The 25,789-nt window shown below is 39.3% G+C and overlaps 1 protein-coding gene across 1 annotated transcript in view; it reads left to right on the top strand.

Moving 5' to 3' along the window:
• Positions 1 to 5,461: 5,461 nt before the first annotated feature.
• Positions 5,462 to 25,789, top strand: part of LOC129237657 (uncharacterized) — a gene marked incomplete at its 5' end in the record, with an annotated part of 40,909 nt that continues 20,581 nt past the window's right edge. The window contains 3 exons of the mRNA XM_054872534.1: positions 5,462 to 6,439; positions 7,194 to 7,356; positions 7,459 to 7,639. Of these exons, the coding sequence (XP_054728509.1) occupies positions 5,462 to 6,439; positions 7,194 to 7,356; positions 7,459 to 7,639 (1,322 nt within the window). The remainder of the gene's footprint in view (positions 6,440 to 7,193; positions 7,357 to 7,458; positions 7,640 to 25,789) is intronic.

Genomic DNA, 25,789 nt, shown 5'->3' with positions numbered 1-25,789 from the left:
AATCCCAAGCATAAGGCACTTGATGTCCGTCTTTGGCTTATGTATTGGTTTGCAACTAAGTAATTTCGGATTTTTTTTAGAAAATCAAATACAATTTTTTCATGGAACTAAATAACTTTATTCTGTAATGTATTACCCATTTTGATCAGTGACCTTTTGCCATCTTTCAGGCAGAATCATAATCCCACGTGTATAAAACTTCTGGTTCTTATTAGCAAAAAACTGAATCAGGTACGATTTGACATCATCATCATTCTTGAAATTTTACCAATCAAGGAGTTTTGTAAAGATCAGGACTATATGGTGGATGTGGCAAAACATCTCAACCAGGCTCCAATAATTTTTGCCGAGTGGCCAAAGACGCGTGTGGCCTTGCATTGTCGTGATGGAATACAATACGATTGTCAATTCGAGCCACTCAATGTAGACATCAAAATTGAGCGTTCGGTTGGGTGGTAAGAGTTCAATTCAGACAATTCCTTTGTCATCCCACCAAACTGATAACAAAACCTTCTTTTGATGAATATCAGCTTTTGATGTTGTTTGAGTTGGTTCACCTGGCCTGCCTCACGATCTTTTCCGCTTGATATTGTTGTAAACCCATTTTTCATTGCCAGTTATCAGTCGTTTTAAAAATGGAACATTTTCATTACGTTTCTTTAGTAAATCGCAGCTGTTAATGCGTTGCGTTAAATGCATTTATTTCAGTTCGTGAGGAACCCATCGTATCGAGTTTTCGAACATAGCCAAGTTGTTTTAAGTGATTTTCAATGCATGTATGTGATACATGAAGCTTCCCTGCAATCTCACATGTTGTACTGTGACGATCCGAATCGATTATAGCTTTGCTTAGGGCGTCATCAACTTCAACTGGACAATAAGAGCGTTTTCCATCTTTGAGTGAAAAATCACCAGAACGAAATTTGGCAAACCAATTTTGACACTGCCGTTCTTTTAAGGCTTCGTCACCATAAACAGCACATAACTTTTTATGAGCTTGCGATGCGATTTTCCCTTTGTGAAAATAAAAAGTTACTTACTTTCCCTGTTTCTAAACAAAAACATCTCATTCCTCAAACCCAAAAACTTATCCTTTCCATCCTTTACATCCTTACTCCCGGACATTATTTGCACTGTAGCTGCTAAAAACAAGCAAAAACAAAAAAAAGCCCACAGTTACACATTGCACCAAGTGGCGCCAGCCAGAGATAATAGCGCAGACACACCACTTTAGCGAAGTTCTCAACCATTTGTGCAATCCTCGTGCCAGAAAAATGTGATACACAGATGGCCCTCCAAGCAGTAAGAAGGCGTTGATACTAAGCAACAACAGGTAGGCATTCCTGGGACTACTTAGGACTGATAGCGGCAGAATAATCACTTACCCTGTCAGAAATCAAATAGATTAACGAAACCAATGCAAGACAAGTCTTGGCGAGACCCCATGCTCCCGAGAGGAGTGAACAGGGGGAAAAAAATTCTATGAACGAATGAGTTGAAGCTTGTTTATGTGGTTTTGAAAAATACGCTTGAAGAGCGAAAGTAATGTGGCACATAAACGCATTTGATTTACAGTTTAATATATTTTTTCGATTTAAAACCATATCACTGGCCGAGTTCTTTATTGAGCCGCTGTATACCGGTGACAACTTCAATAAATGACTTTAGATACAACTCAAGACAAAGTGGAACTATTTCGCTAATTAAAGGATACAAAACAGCTTGAATAGCAATAATCGTTCGAATTTCAATAGACATTATTGCTGTCCAATCATTAAAGTGGTTACTTAAAATCCAAATTAGAATGCTCATATGTCAGTGTTAAATGACCTAAGTATAACCAATAACTAACTTTATGAAAAAACTTTAGGCTTTATAGGAAACAATAACCCAACTGGATTTACTGTTGATGAACAAAAAGATTTGCATATTTAATGCATTGAAGTCAGCTTCTTAGTGGGATTTTCAGTGCACTTTAACCAACATATCTTTTTTCAATTTCTTAAAACTCTACGCACCCTAATGCAGGCGCTACTCTATAAATATGTATTCAGTAATCTTGATGCGGTTTTCAGCTTTGTTTATTTCAACTCCAGTGCCAATTAACGATTACTGGCCGAGATAGAGTATCCAAAAATCAGGATAATTACTATACATATAATTCATGGGGCAAAGAATAGGAAATAATAGTGATTAAGCGTTGCTAGACGCATGTAAATACTTGTGCATGTATATGTGTACATAGATATATGTGCGTATGAATAAGTCAGCGAAAGTGATACCCTCGATAGTTTTCAGGCTACTGTTGAGCCACATAAGCAGTAGATGTGTGCAGAATTTATTACTTTTCTGCTAATAGAGTCTTGAATAGGCAAAGCCAGCCCTCAAATATGTCTATCAGTAAACAGATTTAAAGCGACTTACATTCGGATATTTCTCCGCTTCGCCTCTTTCATATTGTTTGCGTACTCTTGGGTTCCTAATTGATGCATATGGACCATATGAAAGGCATCAGTGGTTTTATTTGTAACGAGAAGATTACTTAAGGTACAACTATTAGTTGAATGGAATAAAAAATAAAAATAAACAAATTTAAAAGTTAGTCTAAGTATTTCGGCGGAAACATGCCGACAGTGACACTAATTATTAAGGGCAATTTACTTATTCGATGAGTAAATATGAGTGAATTTTTTAAAAATTTGTATCACAATTTGCTTTTTTACTATAAAAATAGAGCAAAGCTGTAGACAAAAATAAGTTGCATATGTAATTATGTAAAAGGGATTGCATAAGACAAATAATGTGTGAAAAAGTTCGTGGGTGTTGATAGCTGAAAATAAGCAAATGGCCTGGTTGTAGTACAAAATGAGCAGCTACCGCTTAACGTTAATAAATAATGAGATTGAGATGAGCAAGAACTTCCCCGAAAGTCGCAGAATGGCAACGTAAGGCCGAACACATATTTGCTGCAAAATTCTCCTAATGGAATAAAATTAAATTCAATAGAGGCCTGCAAAATGCGCCAGAATCTTTTCTTCACTCAGTAAACTTAGAAGCGCCACAGTAGCCGAATAATGGTTCTGCAAAGCATCATCATCACAAATATTGCATTAATTTAAATTTTTCAGAAATTATAAATAAATTTCTTTGCGTGCGAAATTCATCTCCCAGAAAAATTTTAGCCCTTTGAATCTTAAGTCACAATTATATGCTAAGCATTTAAATATGGCGTTCAAACAACTTCTTTTCAGACGTCCGTTTCCACCGCCACCTACCGGTCAACAGAAACCAGAGCTTTCTCTAAGTGCCCCCACCAGTGTTCACCTTCTCACAATAACGAATGGGTGTAATTGGTGAAATTGCAAATTGTAGCGGTCTTTCCACTACAGGAAACATTTTTTAAACTCATCCGCCGGAATCACGTTCAATTCGGCTGTTCAGCTTTCTTTTCAGGCGCGGGAACAAAAAGAAGGGGCTGTAGGGTTAATGTTCAAAAATTTACGAGCCCGGTTCACATCTTCGTCCGTTTGCGTCGTCGAAGCCCTTCCAGATCGCTGATCGTCTTCGACGTCCTCCCGGCCTTCCTTGACGACTTGTGCCACCGTTTTACCTGTGCACTGGACAGAGATTGGTCCCCGTTAGCCTCCTTCAGTAACCCAATGGTTTCGGTACTCGTTTTGTTTAGCTTTACGCAAAATTTGATCGGGTAACGTTGCTCCAACGATCGCTGCATTTTCGCCATTGCAAAATCCTAACACACTTTAAAACAGCTTTCACGCGCGGAGCGATGTTGTCTGCACCGCTGTTACCAGCGAACTGGGACGGATTTCTAATGGAAAGGGAAGGTCCAACGATCATTTTCCCCCATCAGCCGATTCGGTTGATCGCTTGGCAGACGCTCCGCACGGGAAGGCTCATTATTTTTCAATCAAACCCTGTATAACCCCTGAAGGCCGCCAATACCTGGATTATATGGCCCCGAAATAAAGCGGTATATACAGTAGGTTCTGTTTTTATGCGGTAGATACGTTCCGCAAGAAACAGCATAAAAAAACAGCATAAAAAAAGCTACTAGTTCTATAGTAAAACTATAGATACGTTTCAAATGCTAAAACCGCATAAATCCGAAATAATGTAATAAAATCGCATAAAAAAGGGCACTAGTCCCATATTATAACTATAGATACGTTCCATAGACCGCATGAATCTGTGATGAGTTTTTGCTTAGCTGGTTTAGAATCTTGTTTATGTGTAAAATTCCCGATAGGGATAATTTAAAAAAAACCGCACTATTTCAAAACCGCATAAAAAAAGCCGCATAAAAACAGAACCTACTGTACTGATGGGTAATTTCCCAGTATTTTCCAGGCTTCATTGTATGTCATCTGTCTAAGTGCAGAGATCAACTTAGATAGAAACCTCCGGAATGAGCAAATTGCCATTCTGAGCGACAGACTCGTGGCACTTAAGGAATTGTCATCCTTTGAGGTGAAGTCTTCTTTAATTCTTGAGTGCATCGAGAAATTGAATTTGTTAGGAATACAATTTCGCATCCGGCTCATGTGAGTCCCAAGATGTGGCCTCTTAACTAATAATATCCCATCTCTTCCTTGCTTGTGCTGTCCCCAGAAGAAGCTTAGGAACGAATAGCTAAGGTTAGGAGAGGGCACAAATGATCTTTTAAGTCGAAGGCCATTGGTCACACTGCAGATATTAAAATTATTAAGGTTACGAGACGTAAGTTTTCACCTAAATATGGAGTATAGTCAAAAAAGACTGAGGTAATTCATACACTTCCCTAAGGGCAAACTGAGAATGCTCACGGGCATTAACACAGAGCACTGCAGCTTGTGCGACGAACTTCAAAGGCTTGGGATGTGGTCCACTGACTCCTGCCGTTTCTACGACCAATTTCCCGAAACTTCAACACATCCGCTTCTCGAATGTGGTTATATTGCGAGGAGAAGGTTTCGATATCTCGCCCGACAGGCCGTGGGGTTGAAGTGCATACCTCATTTTCGTTCATTTATTTATGTACTTATGTATAAATATAACTTATATAACTATTTCTGTATATAGATACATATAAACCAATTTGAACACTACTTTTCAGACACTTTGTTAATAAAAAAGAGCTTTCCAGATCCTTCACTATACTACGTACGCTTGGTGTTACCTCTTTGGATTCATAACCTAGTAATTAAGTGCTCGAAGGAATCAACTTAATTCGTTCATTACCATACATACGCCAACGTAATAAGATTAGCTGCTCATCAGACCAACGAACAATGGCCATTAATGTCACCATTTCTACTTCCCAATAATTCGTTATTCGGAAAAGTTGCATAGCACTCCGACAAACAGCGGGTGATATTCACAAGAACTTATATTTAAGCGCCCACATACAGCTAAATGCTTCCGGCCACAAGTTGGAATGCATTAGACGCACTTTGTGTGGTAATGTTGCGTGGTATTTAATTACCAAGGCGCCCTTGTAGCAACAGCAGCAGCAACGGCACCAACAAAGAGGCCACATCGCAACGGCACACGGACAGACACAGCAGATCACAGCAGCGCTGACGTAAATTTAACAACGCAAGCAGTGAAAGCAACGACCGCAGCAGTGGCAGTTGAGGGGACAACAATATTTAAGGAAGAACGAAAAACAAGCTCTATTGGGGTGGATAGGCGCGCTATCAGCATTTCGGTTGAGCCAAGAGACCGTTTCATAGGAGCGGCGACAGTGAAAGCAGCATCCCCAGCAGCAATACTACGTACACAAACAACAGCAAGCCATTACGTCAATTCGGTCAATTTACATGAAAATCGAGAGAATCATCGAAGCAGGGAGCGAAATCAATTCCAACGCTATAATCGTGAAACTTTCAGCTTCACCCTTACACTAGTCACTGCGCTGCTCCTCTACTGGTGGTGTACGTCAAACAATTTCGTCGTGGCAGGAGCATTGCCTGAGGTCTCAACTGCAAGTGGTAATGAAGTTCATGGCGATGGCGGTGCGGATAATGGCTTAGCTTTTCCCACTGTTGCCGTGAACGCCAGCAGGAGCCCCTGCACTCTCAATATACAACGAAATGTTAGCTGCCACTCAGCGCTTCCCCACAGTGACGTCTATGATACCAATGGCAACGTTTACAATGTACAACAACCCATTACCGAAACTACAGTTTCACTACAGTTTATACAACCCTCAGAAGTCTTCGACACCGCAACTACTATCAAATCTGTCGCTGCTGCCAACGAAAGCGTGGAGAGTGTCACCATTACTCCGCTTCTCATCGTCAGTGCCGCCAGTTTCACTGACAATGCGTCCACCGAGCCCGACATTGATCAAGTGCCGCAGATTCCTGGATACATATGCACCACTGCTATGTGCTTTTGCATAGCAATCATGACGCTGGGTGTTATTGGCAACATTATGGTAAGTGTACACTTACACACGTACATATGTAAGTAAAGGGTGATCAATCATGAGGTGCTTTTTTCAATGGTTAAAAAAAAAAAATGTAAATTATGTTCAAAACCTTTATTTATCATTTGAAAGGACATTCTTTGACATTTACTTTTTGAATATGACTTCATTCAAATGTTGGCCGCAACTACGCTTAAGGTGGTCCATTCTGAAGGTCCAATTTTCAATCACTCGTTCGAGCATTTCGACTGGTATGTCGTGAATAACACGCGTAATGTTGGCTTCCAGAGCTTCAATCGTAGCTGGTTTATCAGCATAGACCTTGGACTTCACGAATCCTCAAAGAAAAAAGTCCAAAGGTGTGATATCACAAGATCTTGGTGGCCAACTCACAGGTCCTAAACGTGAAATCAGCTTCTCTCCGAAATGACTTCTCAATAAAGTCATTGTTTCACGAGCTGTATGTGTCACAGAACGCTGATTTTCATAATACAGTTGAACAATTTGTAGACGTTGTTGCGGTGTGAGTCTTTCCATGATGAAATGCCAAACGCTGTTCAACAAATCCACGATGACAGTTTGCCACAACTCGCGCGCGATCTGTAAAAAAAACGCAAATGAAAAAAACTCCTCTTAATTGATCACCCTATATGATATATGTACTCTGTTGCATGCTGCTGTCGTACATTGCGTATGTGTAATCTAGTGTGGAATTTCGTTATTAGCTTTACGATTTACGTTTTATTTCTACTTCACATGAAAGGTGCCAATTGTTATTGTGAAAACCAAAGATATGCGCAACTCCACCAACATCTTCCTCACCAACCTCAGCATAGCCGATCTATTAGTGTTGCTTGTGTGCACACCTACTGTTTTGGTAGAGGTAAACACGCGACCTGAAACCTGGGTGCTGGGCCATGCAATGTGTATGTTCAAATTTGTTTGAATTAAAAAACTGTTTATATTTATCAGATGTACATTTGAATATAGTAAGGTACTTATAATTCAATTTCTCTACTGTTCTTTAGGCAAAGCAGTGCCCTTTGTTGAGCTGACAGTCGCGCATGCCAGTGTGTTGACCATTTTGGCCATCTCATTCGAGCGCTATTACGCTATCTGTGAGCCTCTGAAAGCTGGCTATGTGTGCACAAAGGCGCGCGCAATCCTTATTTGCATACTGGCGTGGGGCTTAGCTGCGATATTTACCAGGTAAGTAAGTTGAATAGGACTCACCGCCAAAGCATTGCCACAATAATTGAACTATACGGTCAAATTTAATAAAAATTAAAAATAATGACAGACTAGATCCGTCTGTATTCGGATATTTTGGCGATATTATGATATTTCACGTTGGCATCTACTTTTGTTGATGTTGTTGCTGTTGTTGTTGTAGCAGTTCATTAAGCCCTGCCAGTATGGTGTAGGCACCGGTGGTCATCGTCTAACTCATATAACAGTGGCCCCAGGAAACATGCTGTTTCGACGACGAGTTGGGTCCAAAGAGGGAGAGGAGTTAGCTGAGTGGGTCTAAAAGGGCTTATAAATAAATGGTTAGTATCGTGAAGAGTACCTTCACGGGCCGTCCAACTCTTCATACATGCGGCTCGATTTTTAAATGTATCTATTAAAAATATACCATCTTCCACAATTGCATTTAAATAGGTTTCCGATTAGATGGGGTGCTTTATAAATTTGTCACTTAGGGCAATGCAATGCCTATAAAAGAATAATTTCGCCATTTGGCAATGACTGTATCTCATTAATATTTTCTTTTTTTTCTCCACATTCCTGGCGCATCGACATCTTGATAGGACCACAGCTCAGATATATCGACATTGTGGAACTCTAGCGACAGAAAGTCGGCTAGCATTCACGTTAATAGTGTATCTTCCTCTATTTCGAAAAGAACAAAGTCCGATGATGCTATCATGGTATAAACCGCACCTAACGGTCAACTTTTGTAATCACATTCATGCTTAGTTGGACACTTGTGAATTGGGTGCACTCCAGCTACAGGAATTGAGCTTGTTGACATAGGCATTGAGCCTAAAATCTTCTAGAGCGAGAAGATACTTTTTTGACCAAAATCCTGATATCCGGCTTACATTTCTTTCCCGTTGTCTATGGTTGTCCGGCTTCAATTCTGGCGTCAGCACTCTCTACGATGTGTACATATTTTAGAGCTAAAATCAAATTTTTAATCTTTAAAATTTTAGTATCAAATCCACTTAAAAAAAAAACTCAAATTTAAATCCATTTAACTAACTTTATTGTAACAGTTGTAGGCCGAAATCCGAGTACAGCTGATTGGCTCCAAATTTTCAATTCTGGGCAGTTACATATGTTTCCTTCAATTCTGATTGGTGACTTAAAATCTAAAAGAATAAACTCTCGCTGAAATTTTTCTACAGCGCAACAAATTGTGTGCTCACGGAAACCATGTTGATGACCAACCTCATGACGAATTTCACGTAACGTATTTGCAATTAAGCCGAAATTTCTATAATACTTGGAGAATATTGGAGAACTTTGGCAGTTGCTGAGATATTGGAAAAACTACCATTGGTGGATAATAGATTACCAGGTTTACTATTTAGCTATGGTGAAAAAGAAAAATGAGGGGAACTTTGACTATCACGTCACTTGGGGATTCGGCAGCCGAATTCTACACGATCATTTCATTCACACACTCGTCCAATTAGCCGTTACTCAGCTAGCAACGAAGCAGCATGAGTGAAGGACATTTTCGTATAGCACTAACACAATCATACCGTTTACTCAAATATGAACGAGACGTTATCAATAAAACGGTCCGCGGATGACATATGGCAAAAATAAATTTTTCGTTTTTTGGTAGGACTGTTATAAGCTTACATGGCAAATTTCAAATTTCAAAATTTGCCAGCCGCAAATAGCACGATAATTTCAAACATATTCACATACTCGTCCAATCAGTCTTTGTTCAGACGGCAACAAAGTGTCATTGGTTGATTTTTTTCGTATGTCATCAACACAATTTCAGTTTCTTTGTAAACACGCCTCAAGTGACGTCAGCCCATCAGCTGATTATGTCAAATCAACTCAGAGCCGAATAACGTTTTGTTAAAGAGCTCACCTTTGAAATCTTCTCACCATGCTACAGGCGAATTATTTCAAAAAGTTATATTTACTGTTTGACTTGATTCATATTCTGCATATACATACAAAGTATAATGTTATAATAATTTACTCGCGGCACCGGTAGTATAGTCGACTTATTTCCAAAACTTTTCCATTTCTCAGCGTTGTAATGGCTTTGAACTTATGGTAAGAAACATATTCCATAATCCAGGCTCGAATTTCAAACTGGACCTTAGATCTGCCGATAAATTTCAAATGATTGTCTGTATTCAACTAAAAATGCTTGTTCTCACTACAAAATATTAAATGGTACAGTGAAGTTAGTAATTAATAGGGCTGCAAAGTGCATAAGTGTTTAGTTCCCATCGGTGATCCTAATATAGTAATGTGTCCAAGTATTTAAGCTTTCAGCATACATCTCTAATAGCGATTTGTTGTAAGAACCCGTGCATTCAGTACTCCTTGCTTTTGTGCGTGATTGCCGATCGTCCAATGACCGGTAAACACAGATACAAATTTGCAAATTGAATGGCGAGGAATCTAAACGACTTTCTGAGTCCACCGTATATTGTACTGGGCCAAAGGGTTTTCGAAATAGCACAGGAAGAAATGTAGCTCCATCTTTTCTGCGCTTTCCTGAGAAAAAAGTTGTGCAATTCCCCTTTAACAACAGTCAGGGGATGCCGATAACCAAGTAGGAGGTCTCTGAGACAAATTCAGTACCCTTCTTGGTAAGCTCATCAGCAATTTCATTTTCCTCTATGTTCCTATGTCGTGGGACGCAGATCAGGAATTGTTACCTACACACCCAAGAGAATTGATCTCCTCTTTACAGGAATTGACTAGTTTGGATCTGCACCATGCTGTCGTCGGAGCCTTGATCACAGCCTGACTATGGGAAAAAATGTTAATATCTCCCTCGCTCCTACGTTCCATAAGCATTTTTCATCTCTACAGAATCGGGAAGAACTCTGCTAGTTTTCGGCAGTTTAAAAGTAGATTGAAATGTTGATTGATCTCGACAAAACCCCCACTCAAACTCCACATTCCATATTGGATCCGTCGGGGAAAAGAGAGGTACCCATGTCCATACAGACTCTCTCCTCCGTCAAAGTCACCCTGCTTGAAAATATAGCCCTAGCACAACCCTCAAAACCCAGTTTGCGGATGGAGAGATATGTACGAAGTACAGAGATCGAAGGAGAAATCTGTCTCAAAATGCTACCATGTTCTACAGGAGATTGCTTTCAGAGGCCAACTTCCTTCAACCTTATGGCGCTCTGAGCAGCAATGGATTGAACTTCAAGATCAATGTGAAGTAAGTACAGAATGACGTTAAGGGCGGCTGTGGGCTATGTTCTACACTCTCTCTAATTTAGTGATGTTATAGCCCTTTCGAAGAGCTACTCACCAAACTAGGCAACCATATCTATGTCAAAATTGGAAGAATCACTAATTGGGCTGAAACCCCATTTTTTACCCATCATAGTTTTACAAGAGTAGAAAACTAAACTGGCCTTCTTAACTCGATTTTCGATGTGCAGCTTCCAATGGAGCTTGAAGTCAAGTATCACTCCAAGATACCTAACTTCCGATGAGAGCGTGAAAACGTGGTGAGAGTTTTGTCGATAAAAGAAAACACTACAATTCTCATCCTAGAAAATATGCGAGTAAGCATTATTTATCCTCCCTGTTACTAGTGATAATTTTGTGTTGGGTACAAAATTTTTATGGTACAATATTCTGGCTGTTAAAATGATGTATTGTAAAATTCTACTTGTAAAAATTATGCGCCGTAAAACTCTGCATTGAAAAGTAATGAAATGAAATAAAAATTTTCCCATTCTCAGAACTTTCAAAACAGAAGGTTAAATATATTAAAGTTAAGTATTATTAAATCAACTAATTGCAGAAAGAATTGATGTTGCGAAAAATTTAATTGTAACGAAAATTAATTTTTATTTAATAATTTTTAATTCCATAAGTTGAGCAGATGGTCCTCAGCATTGCCGACGGCAACAACTTACTTACTCTTTAACATATGTTATGTTATGTTCAATAAAATAGTTCAATTATTGTGGCAAATTCTTTATATAAACTCTAATTAATCGCTCATAAAACTTAGTATATGTGCAAGGTGGTACAAAATTAATCATCCAATTTTGTTTTCGAAAAACTTTTTTACTACAATTCTAATTTTGAGTGATGGATATCTTTATTTTGATCTTTGCGTGTTCCATTGTTTGTCTCTCTGTATACTACAGCTGTCGAATTCACAAATGTCAAATATGATTGACGTACGACACCATTTGCAAAAATTATAAATTTTCCGATAGGGTGATTAATTTTGCGCCACCCTGAATAAGTAGGTACATAATAAGTTTGTAATATTTTTGTACATTGGAATGTAGAAATAAGTTGTAGCAAAAATTCTAGCGCCTTAAATTCTGTACATACAACATTTTGGATTTCAGTCGTGCCAGAAAATGCCATGTACATATTTCTATGGTTGTAATTGTTAGTTTCGCATTCATAAATATTGTATGCAAATTTTTATTGTCAATTATTTTCTATTCGTTCTTGTTAATATTGCCTGTAATTTGAATATTAATTTTATGCCTTTTGTCAAGATTTGCAGTCATTGCTTATTATTTCGATTTTAGCATGCCGAACAAAAGCCATGAAATGTATGTAGAAACCCAAGCCAAGCAAATGAAATGTGTAAATTTAGTGAATGGCTATTAAAAGATATTTGAATGAGTTTTGTGCTTGCGCGCAAATGTCGGCTTTTAGCCCTTATTTTCACTATTTTCCTCGTCATCATCATCGCAATCACCGCCGGTTCTCATTGCGTGCCCATTACCAACACCACAAATACGAATATGTATGTATAAGTAGCAAATTTTTTCCTTTATCAGTTCGCTAGTGTTAATTTTATGGTTTTTTTTTTTTCTTTACTTACATATTTGACCGCGACCCTTTTTTATTTGCCCCTAAATTTTATTTGTATTATTCGCGCGACCGCTTGTCGCCTTTATGCAAAGCTTATAAGGTTACGCTCATAATAGAAATTAGGTAATCGCATACCGTTACGCGCAGTGACCTTTGTTACCACCCACAGCCACTGTCGCCACTGGCATTAGGGCAGTAGTAGGCGTTGTTGTCGTGTGGCCTTTAATTACACGCTTTCACATCTGGGTGTTCGTTCTTTGGCTTCAAAAAAATAGGCACAAATCTGTGCTCTGTTTAGTTGTGAGGAAAACTATTGTTCATAGCTTAAACATTTCAGGAAATCAATTACGAAAAGAAAAGATCTAACCCCTTGAACAGAATTGCAGGGGACAGCGAGTAACGGGTTGAAGGATAGAAGCTGTCGAAATTAGAATAAATTTTATCGCATAAAATTGCACAGATTTGCGCCGGGAACGGATTCCTTACCGTCGATAATTCTTACGGCGGCAAAATAATTAGATTCATTTATGAAAATTTGTTGCCTTACAAGCAACAGCAGGCAAATAATATATATTCGAAATATGTACAAGAAAACTCGCAAAATATCAATAATTTAGAAATAATTTTTTTTTTTCTAACAATGAGCTTCAACGAGTGGCTGCACAAATATAGCAAACGAAAAGATACGACCACAAAATTTATTTTATTCCAACCACAAAATATCAGCTGAAAACTGACATACTGACATGTCACAATAGTGTTTAACCGACCGAATTTTCAGCATATCCCCAGCTGTCAACCCGTTACCCGCTGCCCCGCTGCTAATCTGTTCTAGGTCTAAGATAGGAATGATATCCTTAAGGGGGGACCCTCATTTAGACGGTCGAAAAATGCATCATTTTTGGGAATTTTTTTCTCAGGTAAAATAACTTCAAACGTTTTGTAATTCATAAAGTACTTTAATAAATGTCTTGACTGTCTACAAAAATTTTCGGAGAAGAAAAAAAACATTTTAAGTATGGAAATATACACCTCGTCCATGGCACCTCATTCTATCTGTGTACATTCTAGCGCTCTGAATTTTTTTCTGAAATAAAAAAACCAAATTTTTTTTAAAACTTTAGGATAATACCTTCGATGTGACATTTTGATTTAAAAAAAAAATGTCGAAATTGATATTTTTTACCCAGTTTTATGTTAAAAGTGATTTTTCATGCATAAAAATTGACTTTAAAATTACAAAAAAATATGAAAATCTTTTTTTTTTAAAAAACACTTAATGTCACATTGAAAACAATTTAATTATCTTTAAAATGAGCTATTGTAAAGCCTGATTGGTTCAATACAGCGTTCTCAATTGTGTACACAAAATCGAAAAATGATGTTTCGAGAAAAACGCGTTTAAAGTTTTGGATACAGGCGATCAGGCCACCCGTCGCGTCCTGTTAAAAATTTTGTCACTCCTTCAAAAATACAGATATCGACTTGAAATTTTGAAAGTATATTCTTAAATAGTTGTAGAATAGATTAAAATTATTTCCAAAAAATCGATTTTTTTGACCCGATAAATGAGGGTCCCCCCTTAAGTCGCCTTCTGGTTGATAAGGCAAATATTGAGGAACCTTAAATGAATTCTAGACTTTTAGAACATTTTCCAAATAGAAACCCTTAATTCCTTAAACATAGCAATCATAAATACACTCTAACGTAGGATACATACATATCCGTATGAATCCCCTGCTTTTGCTTCACAATTACTAGTTTTTATGAGAATTCTTACAATTACAAAATGATCAAAAATAGAGCCTGTTAGCAAGAGTTGTTCTATGCTTTTTCAGGATGGTACAATATTATTGGTGATTATGAAGCTAGTTCCTGAGTATAGAAATCCTATCACAACAGTGGCGATAGTGTCATGTAATCCATAACCTGCGCCAATAGTTATACCCTATCCTCCTTTAATTCGACTTCACAACCATTTGTGGGTTAGACCAAGCCCAAGAAGCTTTGCAATTTGCCTCTCCCTACCTTACAAAGGTGGTTTAGTTATTCGAACTGTGGTCAGATAAGGTGCCCTGAGCTCGATTCTTTTATTGTTTTTGTCTAGGCAAACATTTACATTTCAACGTTCTAACTTTTTCAGTACATGTGCCCCTATAAAACGGTACAGATCTTAAGTGAAATAGTTTTCTCTCACACTATCTTTGCTTTTCTCATCTCTGTTGGTTATAAACCTTTCGAAGAGGTCCTTACTAGTATTAACATAACTGATCAAATTGTGTGATCTAAAGTCTCTTTAGTAAATCACCATCGGCTGTCACCAAAATCAAACTTCACCTTTTGCAATATTACGTAGTCTTAGCCTGCATAAAAACTTGATAGGTATACGCCCGGAAACACATTTGGCAGAATATTTATCGTCTTAATTCCTTTCGTAAACTTGATGCCGCACTTTGTTCTATTTTTTATTATTTTTATATTTATATTTAGTCCCATTATTTGGGTAGCCGAGTACAAATTCGTCGAGTACATTGATGGATCATCGGTGGCAGTGTGTTTAACGCAAGCAGTCAACAATTGGACGATCGGATACTTTCTGATGACAGTAATCGTTTTCTTTATTCTACCTCTGCTAATCCTAATCGTGCTTTATGCTATTATAGCAAAAAATCTAATATCCAGTAATGGCCCAATGCTACGTATTCGGCCATCAAAGCCAGAGCTAAGTCTGAAGGCACGGAAACAAGTAGTGCTCATGCTGGGCGCTGTCGTGCTATCCTTCTTTCTTTGCCTACTACCCTTTCGAATACTCACCATGTGGATTATACTTAGTTCGGAGCAGACGTTCTTTGATATCGGCATAGAACGTTACTATAGTCTTCTGTACTTTTGCCGCATCATGTTCTACCTAAACTCGGCCATCAATCCGATTCTTTACAATCTGATGTCCACAAAGTTTCGTAAAGGATTTCTACGCCTCATTTTGAATGCATGGAATGCCGCTGCCTTATCATTGACATGTGGACGCTATAGGCGCATACGCGCACGCACAGGCACAATAACTGGAGTGGCGACTAACACAAATACCAACACCTCGAACACAGCTACCAGCAATACAACATCATCCAGTATTCTTTCGCGTCAATCCAATCGCCGCTATAGCGATGACACTGCTCACATAAATACGAATACGCGCTCACTCACAAAGACTCAAATACAAATACAAATGCACATACCTTGTGGTCCCGAGAGTGAGATGTTAGCGATGTTGCATAGTAGTGCAATAGCAACGGCATCTACCGCGACGACTGAGGATGAAGTACTCCAAAAAAGAGAAATTATTGAAAGCGGAAAGCGAAAGTATTCAGTGCGGAAATGTAAAAGGCAGTCAACAATGCGCGAACTAGCAGCGTTCCAGCAGGGGCAACAAAAGCCTAAAGCAAAGTCCGGTCGGCACTCAGTGCATGTAAGTTTCGATGACGAGGGAAACTTGGAGGAGGCTGTTACTTTGACGTGATACGCGTACACTTGAAGCGAAGAGGCTAATCACGAGCGCATCTTAGATGAAGAGGTACAAGTACTTAGAATAGTAAAATAAATATATTAGCACATTTTCATAAGTAGATATCCAAGTACAAGTATTTATATATGTATTGTAGTATGTGTTAACCTATGTGCTTTTGGAAGTGTTTAAATATTTGTGTGTGTATATGAAAATATACTTACATACGTAGTTATGTCAAGCGAGGGAAGTTGGTACCTATTTCACATGTTTACTTCGATGGCTAGTTGAAAATGAAATTAAATGAAAAATAATCAAATTGTAATAAATAAACCAAATAAAGCTCAAAAACTATGTAGATTAAGTAAACGTGTAAAGTATGTATATATGTATGTATTTTCAGATTAAATGCAACTTTTTCAAAAAAAAAAAAAAAAAATAACGCCTTTATATAATCTGCAATAACCCACTTAAAATTCAATTAAATATATTTCATTTCCTATTCTTCTTCTTAATTGGCGCTATAACCGCTTACGCGATTTTGGCCGAGTTTAACAAAGCGCGCCAGTCGTTTCTTTCTCGTGCTAACCGGCGCCAATTGGACACACCAAGTGAAGCCAAGTCCTTCTCCACCTGATCTTTCCAACGCAGAGGAGGCCTTCCTCTTCCTCTACTACCACCAGCTGGTACCGCATCGAATACTTTCAGTGCCGGAGCGTTTGTATCCATTCGGACGACATGACCCAGCCAACGTAGCCGCTGGATCTTTATTCGCTGTGCTATGTCTATGTCGTCGTAAAGCTCATACAGCTCATCGTTCCATCGTCTGCGATATTCGCCGTTGCCAACGTGCAAAGGTCCAAAAATCTTGCGCAGAATCTTTCTCTCAAACACTCCAAGCGTCGCTTCATCGGATGTTGTCATCGTCCAAGCTTCTGCGCCATACGTAAGGACGGGCATGATGAGAGTCTTGTAGAGTGTTAGTTTTGTTCGACGAGAGAGGACTTTACTGCTCAGTTGCCTACTTAGTCCAAAGTAGCACTTGTTGGCAAGAGAGATTCTACGTTGGATTTCAAGGCTGACATTGTTATCGGTGTTAATGCTGGTTCCTAAATAGACGAAGTCTTTTACAACCTCGAAATTATAACTGTCTACAGTGACGTGGGTGCCGATACGCGAGTGCGCCGACTGTTTGTTTGAAGACAGGAGGTACTTCGTTTTGTCCTCGTTCACCACCAAACCCATTCGCTTTGCCTCTTTATCCAGTTTGGAGAAGGCAGAACTAACAGCGCGGTTGTTAAGGCCGATGATGTCAATATCATCGGCATACGCCAACAATTGTACGCTCTTATAAAAAATTGTGCCTGAGCGATTAAGTTCTGCGGCTCGTACGATGCTCTCCAACATCAGGTTAAAGAAGTCACACGACAGCGAGTCACCCTGTCTGAAACCTCGTTTGGTATCAAACGGCTCGGAGAGGTCCTTCCCAATTCTGACGGCGCTGCTGGTGTTGAGCAACGTCATCCTACATAGCCGTATTAGTTTTGCGGGGATACCAAATTCAGACATCGCGGCACACAGGTAACTCCTTTCCGTACTGTCGAATGCAGCTTTGAAGTCGACGAAAAGATGGTGCGTGTCGATTCTTCTTTCATGGGTCTTTTCCAAGATTTGGCGTATTGTGAATATTTGGTCGATGGTAGACTTTCCAGGTCTGAAGCCACACTGATAAGGTCCAATCAGTTGGTTGACGGTGGGCTTCAGCCTTTCACACAATACGCTCGCTAGAACCTTATAGGCGATATTTAGAAGACTAATCCCGCGGTAATTGGCACAAATTGCAGGATCGCCCTTCTTATGGATTGGGCAGAGCACACTTAAATTCCAATCGGCAGGCATGCTTTCATCCGACCATATTTTGCACAGGAGCTGATGCATGCACCTTACCAGCTCCTCGCCGCCATGTTTGAATAGCTCAGCCGGCAGTCCGTCGGCGCCCGCGGCTTTGTTGTTCTTTAGCCGCGTTATCGCTATTCTCACCTCGTCATGATCGGGTAGCGGAACGACAATTCCGTCGTCAACGATTGGGGTATCGGGATCTTCACTTTCTCGGTGACATGCGCAGCTGTCACTGTTTAATAGGTTCGAGAAGTGTTCCCTCCATAATCTAAGATTGCTCTGTACGTCAGTCACCAGTTCGCCGTCTTTGTTCTTACAGGAAAACGCCCCGGTCTTGAAACCTTCTGTAAGCCGCCGAACTTTCTGGTAGAATTTTCGGGCGTTGTTCCTGTTGGCCAGCATCTCAAGCTCTTCGCACTCACGTATTTCGGCCTCTCGTTTCTTCTTTCGGATAATACGTCTCTCTTCCTTTTTCAGCTCTCTGTAGCGATCCCACATGGCTCGCGTTACGCCCGATCGCAGCGTGGCTCTATAGGCGGCATCCTTTCTTTCTGCGGCAGCATGACATTCCTCGTCGTACCAATTGTTTTTTCGGGCTCGCCGGAATCCGATTTCTTCTTCGGCGGCGGTACGTAGGGAACGAGAAATGTTGCTCCATTGCTCGCGCATGCCGGGTTGTTGGGCAGTGCTCTCCGAGAGCAGGAGTGAGAGTCGAGTGGCGAATCTTCTGGCTGTCTGTTGTGATTGCAGCTTTTCGATGTTGAACATTCTTTGCGTAGGTAGATGTACGTTTTTTGCTGCACAGAGGCGGGTGCGCAGTTTGGCTGCAACAAGGTAATGATCCGAGTCGATGTTGGGTCCTCGGATCGTACGTACATCTAATACACTAGAAGCGTGTCTTCCATCTATCACAACATGATCGATCTGGTTTCGCGTTTTTCGATCAGGAGACAGCCAGGTGGCTTGGTGAATCTTCTTATGCTGGAATCTGGTGCTGCAGTCTACCATGTTTCGGGCCCCGGCGAAGTCGATCAGCCTCTGTCCGTTACCGGATGTTTCGTTGTGCAGGCTGAATTTTCCGACTGTGGGACCAAAATTCCCTCCTGGCCCACCCTGGCGTTGAAGTCGCCAAGCACGATTTTTATGTCGTGGCGGGGGCAGCGCTCATAGGAACGTTCCAGGCGCTCATAGAAGGAATCTTTGGTCGCATCGTCCTTCTCTTCCGTCGGGGCGTGGGCGCAAATTAGCGATATGTTGAAGAAACGGGCTTTGATGCGGATTGTTGCGAGACGCTCGTCCACCGGAGTGAACGACAGTACTTGGCGACGAAGTCTCTCTCCCACAACAAATCCGACACCGAATTTGCGCTCCTTTACATGGCAGCTGTAGTAGACGTCGCAAGGTCCCATGGTTTTCTTTCCTTGCCCCGTCCATCGCATCTCTTGGATGGCAGTGATGTCAGCCTTTACTCTCACGAGGACATCAACCAGCCGGGCAGAGGCACCTTCCCCATTAAGGGACCGGACATTCCAGGTGCATGCCCTCAAATCATAATCCTTAGTTCGTTTGCAGGGGTCGTCATCAGTATAGGGAGGTCTCATCCGAGGCTTTTTAAAACTTTTCATTGGGGGCGATTTTTAAGTGGCGGGTCCCAAACCCAACGCACAACCAGCTATCCTGGAATGTTTCGCCTTCTCACGTTAGCTCACTCCCGAACGGATGTTCGGAAGCTACCCAGAGGATACGTGGGCTAATCCCGGCCGTTGTGAGCTGCTTGAACCATATGCAGAAGAATCGTCCTGGCCATTCCCAAGTGAATGGCGATCAGTAACTTTCCCCACTTGCGTGGACTTCTACACATGGAACCATCCTCCATCCTCCTATTAGAAACTCTTTTTAATTGGGCTCGTTAGCTCCGAGTCTGACAATACTCTAGCTAACGCATGGCAATGGCTAACTTTGACTTTTCCACATTCTCGAAAATATACGGGATAGTATGTATATGCACTTATTACACTTGAATAACCTTCCAGCGCTCCTGAAGTATTCTCTCGTCCTTGGATGAATGACCTATTAATGAAATAAGAACGAAAACCTCTAACCAAGCAGCCTTTACAAATTGTAGGAATTTATATATTTCTATACTCAGTATTGAGTGAAAAATGCAATACTAAAATGCGGCCGGGATAGCCGAATGGTTTGGTATGTGATCAGTATTGGAAAGTGCGTAGATTCGAATCTCCGTACGTGAAACACTAAAATGATAGAAAACGTTTTTTTTACAGCGGTCGCTCCTCAGCTGGCAATGGCAAACCTCCCGTATATTTCTTCCATTAAAAAACTCCTCATAGAAAACCATCTGCCATTCGGAGTCAGCTTAAAACTGTAGGTCCCTCCATTTGTGGAACAACACCCAGACGCAGACCACAAATAGGAGGAGGAGCTTGGACAAGCACTCACCAAAGGGTAGGTAGGTAGGTGAAATGTTTGAAGTACCAGTCGGGCACTCCTCAAGTAGCACTAAAGCGCCATTTTGATACCATTATGAGACCTCCAACAGGCAGATACCTGCAGCTAGCCAGAGCTGTTGGTGTAATGGAAGAGATTGATTGAGATTTAGGTTGCCGCACTGCCCCAGGCTGTCGAAGAAAGAAGCACCCAGTGAATTTTTTCGTGTAGCTGCCAAACCCAGACATTTACAAAAAAAGTGCTCAACAGTCTTCCTCTTTGAAGGTCCCCGCAGCTTCTGCAATAGGGGTTAAATGGTAAACCTAGCTTTTCCGCGTGTAGCCGATCGGCTAATGACCGGTAAACACAGATACGAGTTTGGAAATTGAATGACGAGGAGTCCAAAAGACTTTCTAAGTCCACTGTGTAGCGTACTTGAGCCAAATATTTTTCGAAATAGCACATGAAGAAATGCGTTTTTCCGAGAAAAAAAGTTGTACAATTTCCTTTTAACAACAGTCCGGGGAAAGCCGATAACCATGTAGGAGATCTCTGAGACAAATTCAGTACCCTTCTTGGTAAGCTCATCAGCAATTTCATTTTCCTCTATGTTCCTATGTCGAGGAACGCAGATCAGGGAAATGTTACCTACACACCCAAGAGAATTGATCTCCTCCTTACAGTAGTTGACTAGTTTGGATCTGCACCTTGCCGTCATCGGAGCCTTGATCGTAGCTTGACTATCGGAAAAAATGTTAATATCTCACTCGCCCCCACGTTCCCTAAGCATTTCGTATCCCTGCAGAATAGCGAAGACCGCTGTTTGAAAAATACTACTAGTTTTCGGCAGTTTAAAGTAGATTGAAATGTTGGTTGATCTCGACAAAACCCTTGCTCCAACTTCAGATTCCATCTTGGATCCGTCGGTGAAAACAGAGGTACCCATGTCCGTGCAGACTCTCTCCTCCTTCAAATTCAGCCCGCTTGAAAATATAGCCGTAGTACAGCGCTTAAAACCCAGTTTGCGGATAGAGAGATCTGAGCGAAGTACAGAGATGGAAGGAGAAATCTGCCTCAAAATGCTACCAAGTTCTACAGCAGATTGCTTCCAGAGGCCAACTTCCTTCAACCTTATTGCGCTCTGATCGCCAATAGATTGAACTTGAAGATCAATGGGAAGTAAGTGCAGAATGACGTTAAGGGCGGCTGTGGGCTATGTTCTACACTCTCTCTAATTTAGTGATGTTATAGCCCTTTCGAAGAGCTACTCACCAAACTAGGCAACCATATCTATGTCAAAATTGGAAGAATCACTAATTGGCTTGAAACCCCATTTTTTACCCAACATAGTTTTACAGGAGTAGAAAGCTAAACTGGCCTTCTTAACTCGATTTTCGATGTGCAGCTTCCAAGTATTACACCAAGATACTTGACTTCCGTCGAGAGCGCAAGAGACTGCTTGTTTAATCTAAAAATTCTAAAAGGTGGAGGTTTGTATTTTCTGCTGAATAGCATCAACTCCGTTTTGTCAGAATTGACTCTAAGACCGCACGCCTGGTAGAAGCTGTCTAGTTTCACAAGTGTTAAATATGATTGACTTACGACGCCATTTACAAAAATTATCTATACATCTTCCAATAGGGTGATCAATTTCGCGCCACCTTGTATATACATATGTAGTAAAAAAAGTTGCATTTAATCACCAAATAGTTTGTAAAGCAAATATTTATTTTATATAACATGTAAATATGTACAGTAAAGGCTTCCATAAGCGAATAGCTCCCTTAGGTGGATATCCTCTGTAAACGGATTAGTACAAAACTGATTGGTTGCACTTTTCGTACAAATAACTGTACCGCAAAAGTACATCTCTTACTCTCTCAGCTGGAAAAAGGACTGAAAGCTGTTGGTTTAGCTGTGGAAGTTTTTGCTGTATGTACATATATACATATGTATGTATAACTGCGAGTACTACAAAGAGTAAATAAATGTATAAAACAGTGATAATTTAGAAAATACTTAATATAAGTAAAAAAAAGAATAATAATAATAATAATATATAATAATAATGATAAATAATAAATAATAACTAAACAGGCTTTAAACCAAAAAATTGAGGTTATGTATTCATACAACATTATGACTCATGCATTTAACTGTACACATTTGCAGATGTAAATCAGTTGTTTTTTTTTTGTTTAATACATATAAGTATGTAATTAAGTCTTTAACCTATTTTTTATATTGAAGTTCTGTACATACGAGCTTACACTTACCAAACACGAAAACCGATTTTATTACAGTAATAAGTAAGGTTAAATGAAAAGGACAACTTAATTGCTTATACACAAATTTTTAATATACAAACCGAAATTTATATTTTTTATTTTATTTAATCGCATAAAATGTGTATGTATGTAAGTAAATAAGTATAGTGGCTTGAAAAATGAGCCAATTCCTTAGAAAAGCGAAAATATTTTATGCAAAAATCAGCGATACCGATTCAGAATTCCATATTACAGCTAATGTTAAGTGTAAAATAGTATAAGTTTTTAAATAAATTTACATAAAGTATTCCGTTGAAAGTCTTCTATAAGCACGATACATAACATGTATGTATGTGTGTGAGTATAAGTGCTTAACAAACATGTAATCAACAAATAATTTAAATAAAAAAAATAAAAAAAACGGAAACACTGGCACCTACCTGTATTCAAATTTAACGCCCACTTTCTGGAAAAGTGCTATAATCCAAAAAGTTTAGGCTATTGCGATAAGTATGCAAAAATGATGACCTTCTAGTTTTTTTTTGTTTTTGTGCTGGATATAAAAGTCTCGTGGTATTGGTAGAAAAACATGTGTTTTTTTTTTCTTGAGAAGCAGCAGTAAATTGAAAACTTTATAATCAGTTCTTAGTTTTTAGATTTTTTTTTTTGAAACATGACACTTTTCCAGCATATACTCGTACTTATATGCAAACGAATAAAATTTCAGTGCAAAAAAGAAACATTGGAAAAACAAAGGAAATCGTAAGGAAATGTGTATGTCAATGAATTGGTAAAATATTGAGCGGAAATTCTTTTCTATGCTTGCGTTTTTTTTCTTCCTCTTCCGCAACATTAATTCATTCCATCTTCTTCTATACCCATCTAATTCTTCTATTTCCTTTCATTTATTACTGCTTTGATATCCTCTTCCCCTTTCTCGCTATCAATATTTGCACCCGGTAAATGATCGATCCTTTATTAATAAATAATTGTGGTTTCCCTCTGTTAATCTTTCTTCATCCTCTATTTTTTTAGTTATGTCTTGAAGGATAAACGATTTCAGAAACTTATGTATGTACATATGTATGTATTCGAAAAAAAAATTCCATCAATTGCATTGCATTTATATCCCTTCAACTTTAATCCATTGCCATTCCTTTCATAAAGTAAGTATTGTATATATATGTATGTATGTATTCCACATATGCTTGTAGCTGTATTATTATTTCCTTTTTGCTTAGCTACTTTTCTTACGCATAGTTTTATAAAAAAATATCATTACATTCCCATTATTAACGCATTAGATGTAGAAAGCCGACAAAGTTGCGCATTTTGCATGTTTCCTAACCCGTTTAGGTACAATTCTTCTGCTTGGCTGCGTCAAATTTCGTTCATTCACCAACAGTGGCACAACACACAGAAAACAATAAAATCAAATAAAAGAAATCGCATATAGCCAATTGACATGGTCTACTACATACCTATCTGCATAAGTAGGTATAACCCACAGGATATCCTATGAAAGAGCAAACATTCGTAGTTCTCTTTAGAGCGCCTAAAAGTATTTACTTGTATACTGGCGGGCAAAATATAGCAACAAAAAAAGACAAGTCATTTAGTAGTTAGTCGGTAATTAGTTAGTTCGTTAGTTACTAGTAGTTAGTAGTTAGTATGTTCAGGTTCAGTATATGAGGTGGCGCAAAATTAATCATCCAATTTTGTTTTTGAATAACTTTTTTACTAAATAAAAAAATCCTGATAGGATTGCAGTAGGAATGGCAATAGTTGCGTATTTCTGCCATAAAAAAGCTTCTCATAAAATATGTATATATCTGCTGTTCGGAGTCGACTCATGCCACAAATACAGGGTGGCTGATGAATTTTGCTACATTAAGAAACTCAAATAACTTTTTTTTTAGTGTATGGAATTCATTTATTTTTTTTTCAAGTTGAAGGTCATTAAATTTTATTAAATGTAGCTTAACTAGTTTTAAAAATAATTGAATTTAAATGCCCCCCATGCTCGTTGACACAAGTGCGGCATCTTAGTAAAAAGTTGTTCATTGCTGCTTTGAGAGTTGCGACAGGAATAGCCGCAATTGTTGCCCGAATGGATTGTTTTAGTTCATCCAAATTTGTTGGCTTTGTTTTATAAACTTCTTGTTTACATAAGCCCCACAAGAAAAAGTCAAGTGCAGTAAGGTCAGGCGACCTGGGAGGCCAACGAAATTCGGAGTTTCTTGAAATCAGTTTATTGAGAAATTTTCGTCGCAACTCTGTCATACCAGTCTGGGCTATGTGAGGCGTTGCCCCATCTTGTTGAAACCACACAGAGTTGAAAGGAATTCTCTTTCGGCGTAGTTCTGGATAGAAAAATTATTTCAGCATTTTCAAATAACGGTCTCCAGTAACCGTAACGGTGTGACCATTTTCTTCAAAAAAATAAGGCCCGACAATACAGCGTGAAGAAACCGCACACCACACTGTCACGCGAAGAGGATGCAATTCCGTCTCGTGGAGTATCTGTGGGTTAGAAGTACTCCATATTCGACAATTTTGTTTGTTCACATTGCCGTTTAAATCGAAGTGGGCCTCATCAGACATGAAAAGGCAGTTTAACGTGTTTTGGTCTTCTTCCACCATTTGCAGGATCTTCTGGCAAAATTCCAAGCGAATCGGCAAGTCTGCTGCATTCAGTTTGTTAACCATTTGAATTTTGTACGGAAATAAGTCTAAATCTTTGTGCATTATTGTTTGCAAAGACTGTCGGCTGACACCAAGTTGAGCAGATAAGCTTCTTGTTGAAACCCTTGGATTGCTTTGTATAGCTGCAGCTACAGCAGCGATCGTTTCCTCCGTCCGAACTGGTGGGTTTCGATGATAAGGCCTTCTTGCGACTGTTCCTTGCTCAGCAAAATTATTCACCAGTCTCATTATGGTCCATCTGCTCGGGGGATCGCCGCCAAACATCCGCCTGTACTCTCTCTGTACCAAAACTACGGACTCCAGTGCGTGATAGCGGCGGACTATCCAAATTCTTGTTTGTGTGTCCCAGTTATCCATTTTAATAAATTTTAAAGATCAATCTGCAAATTAAAACAAAAATGGAACAGATAACTTAAAAAGAAAAAAAGTTATTCAATTTTTTTTTTTGGTAGCGGCTTTCATCAG

The sequence above is a fragment of the Anastrepha obliqua genome, chromosome 1, assembly GCF_027943255.1.
Source record: "Anastrepha obliqua isolate idAnaObli1 chromosome 1, idAnaObli1_1.0, whole genome shotgun sequence".
Taxonomy (NCBI): domain Eukaryota; kingdom Metazoa; phylum Arthropoda; class Insecta; order Diptera; family Tephritidae; genus Anastrepha; species Anastrepha obliqua.
Note: the sequence above shows the minus strand (reverse complement) of the source record. Positions and strands in the feature narration are given on the sequence as shown.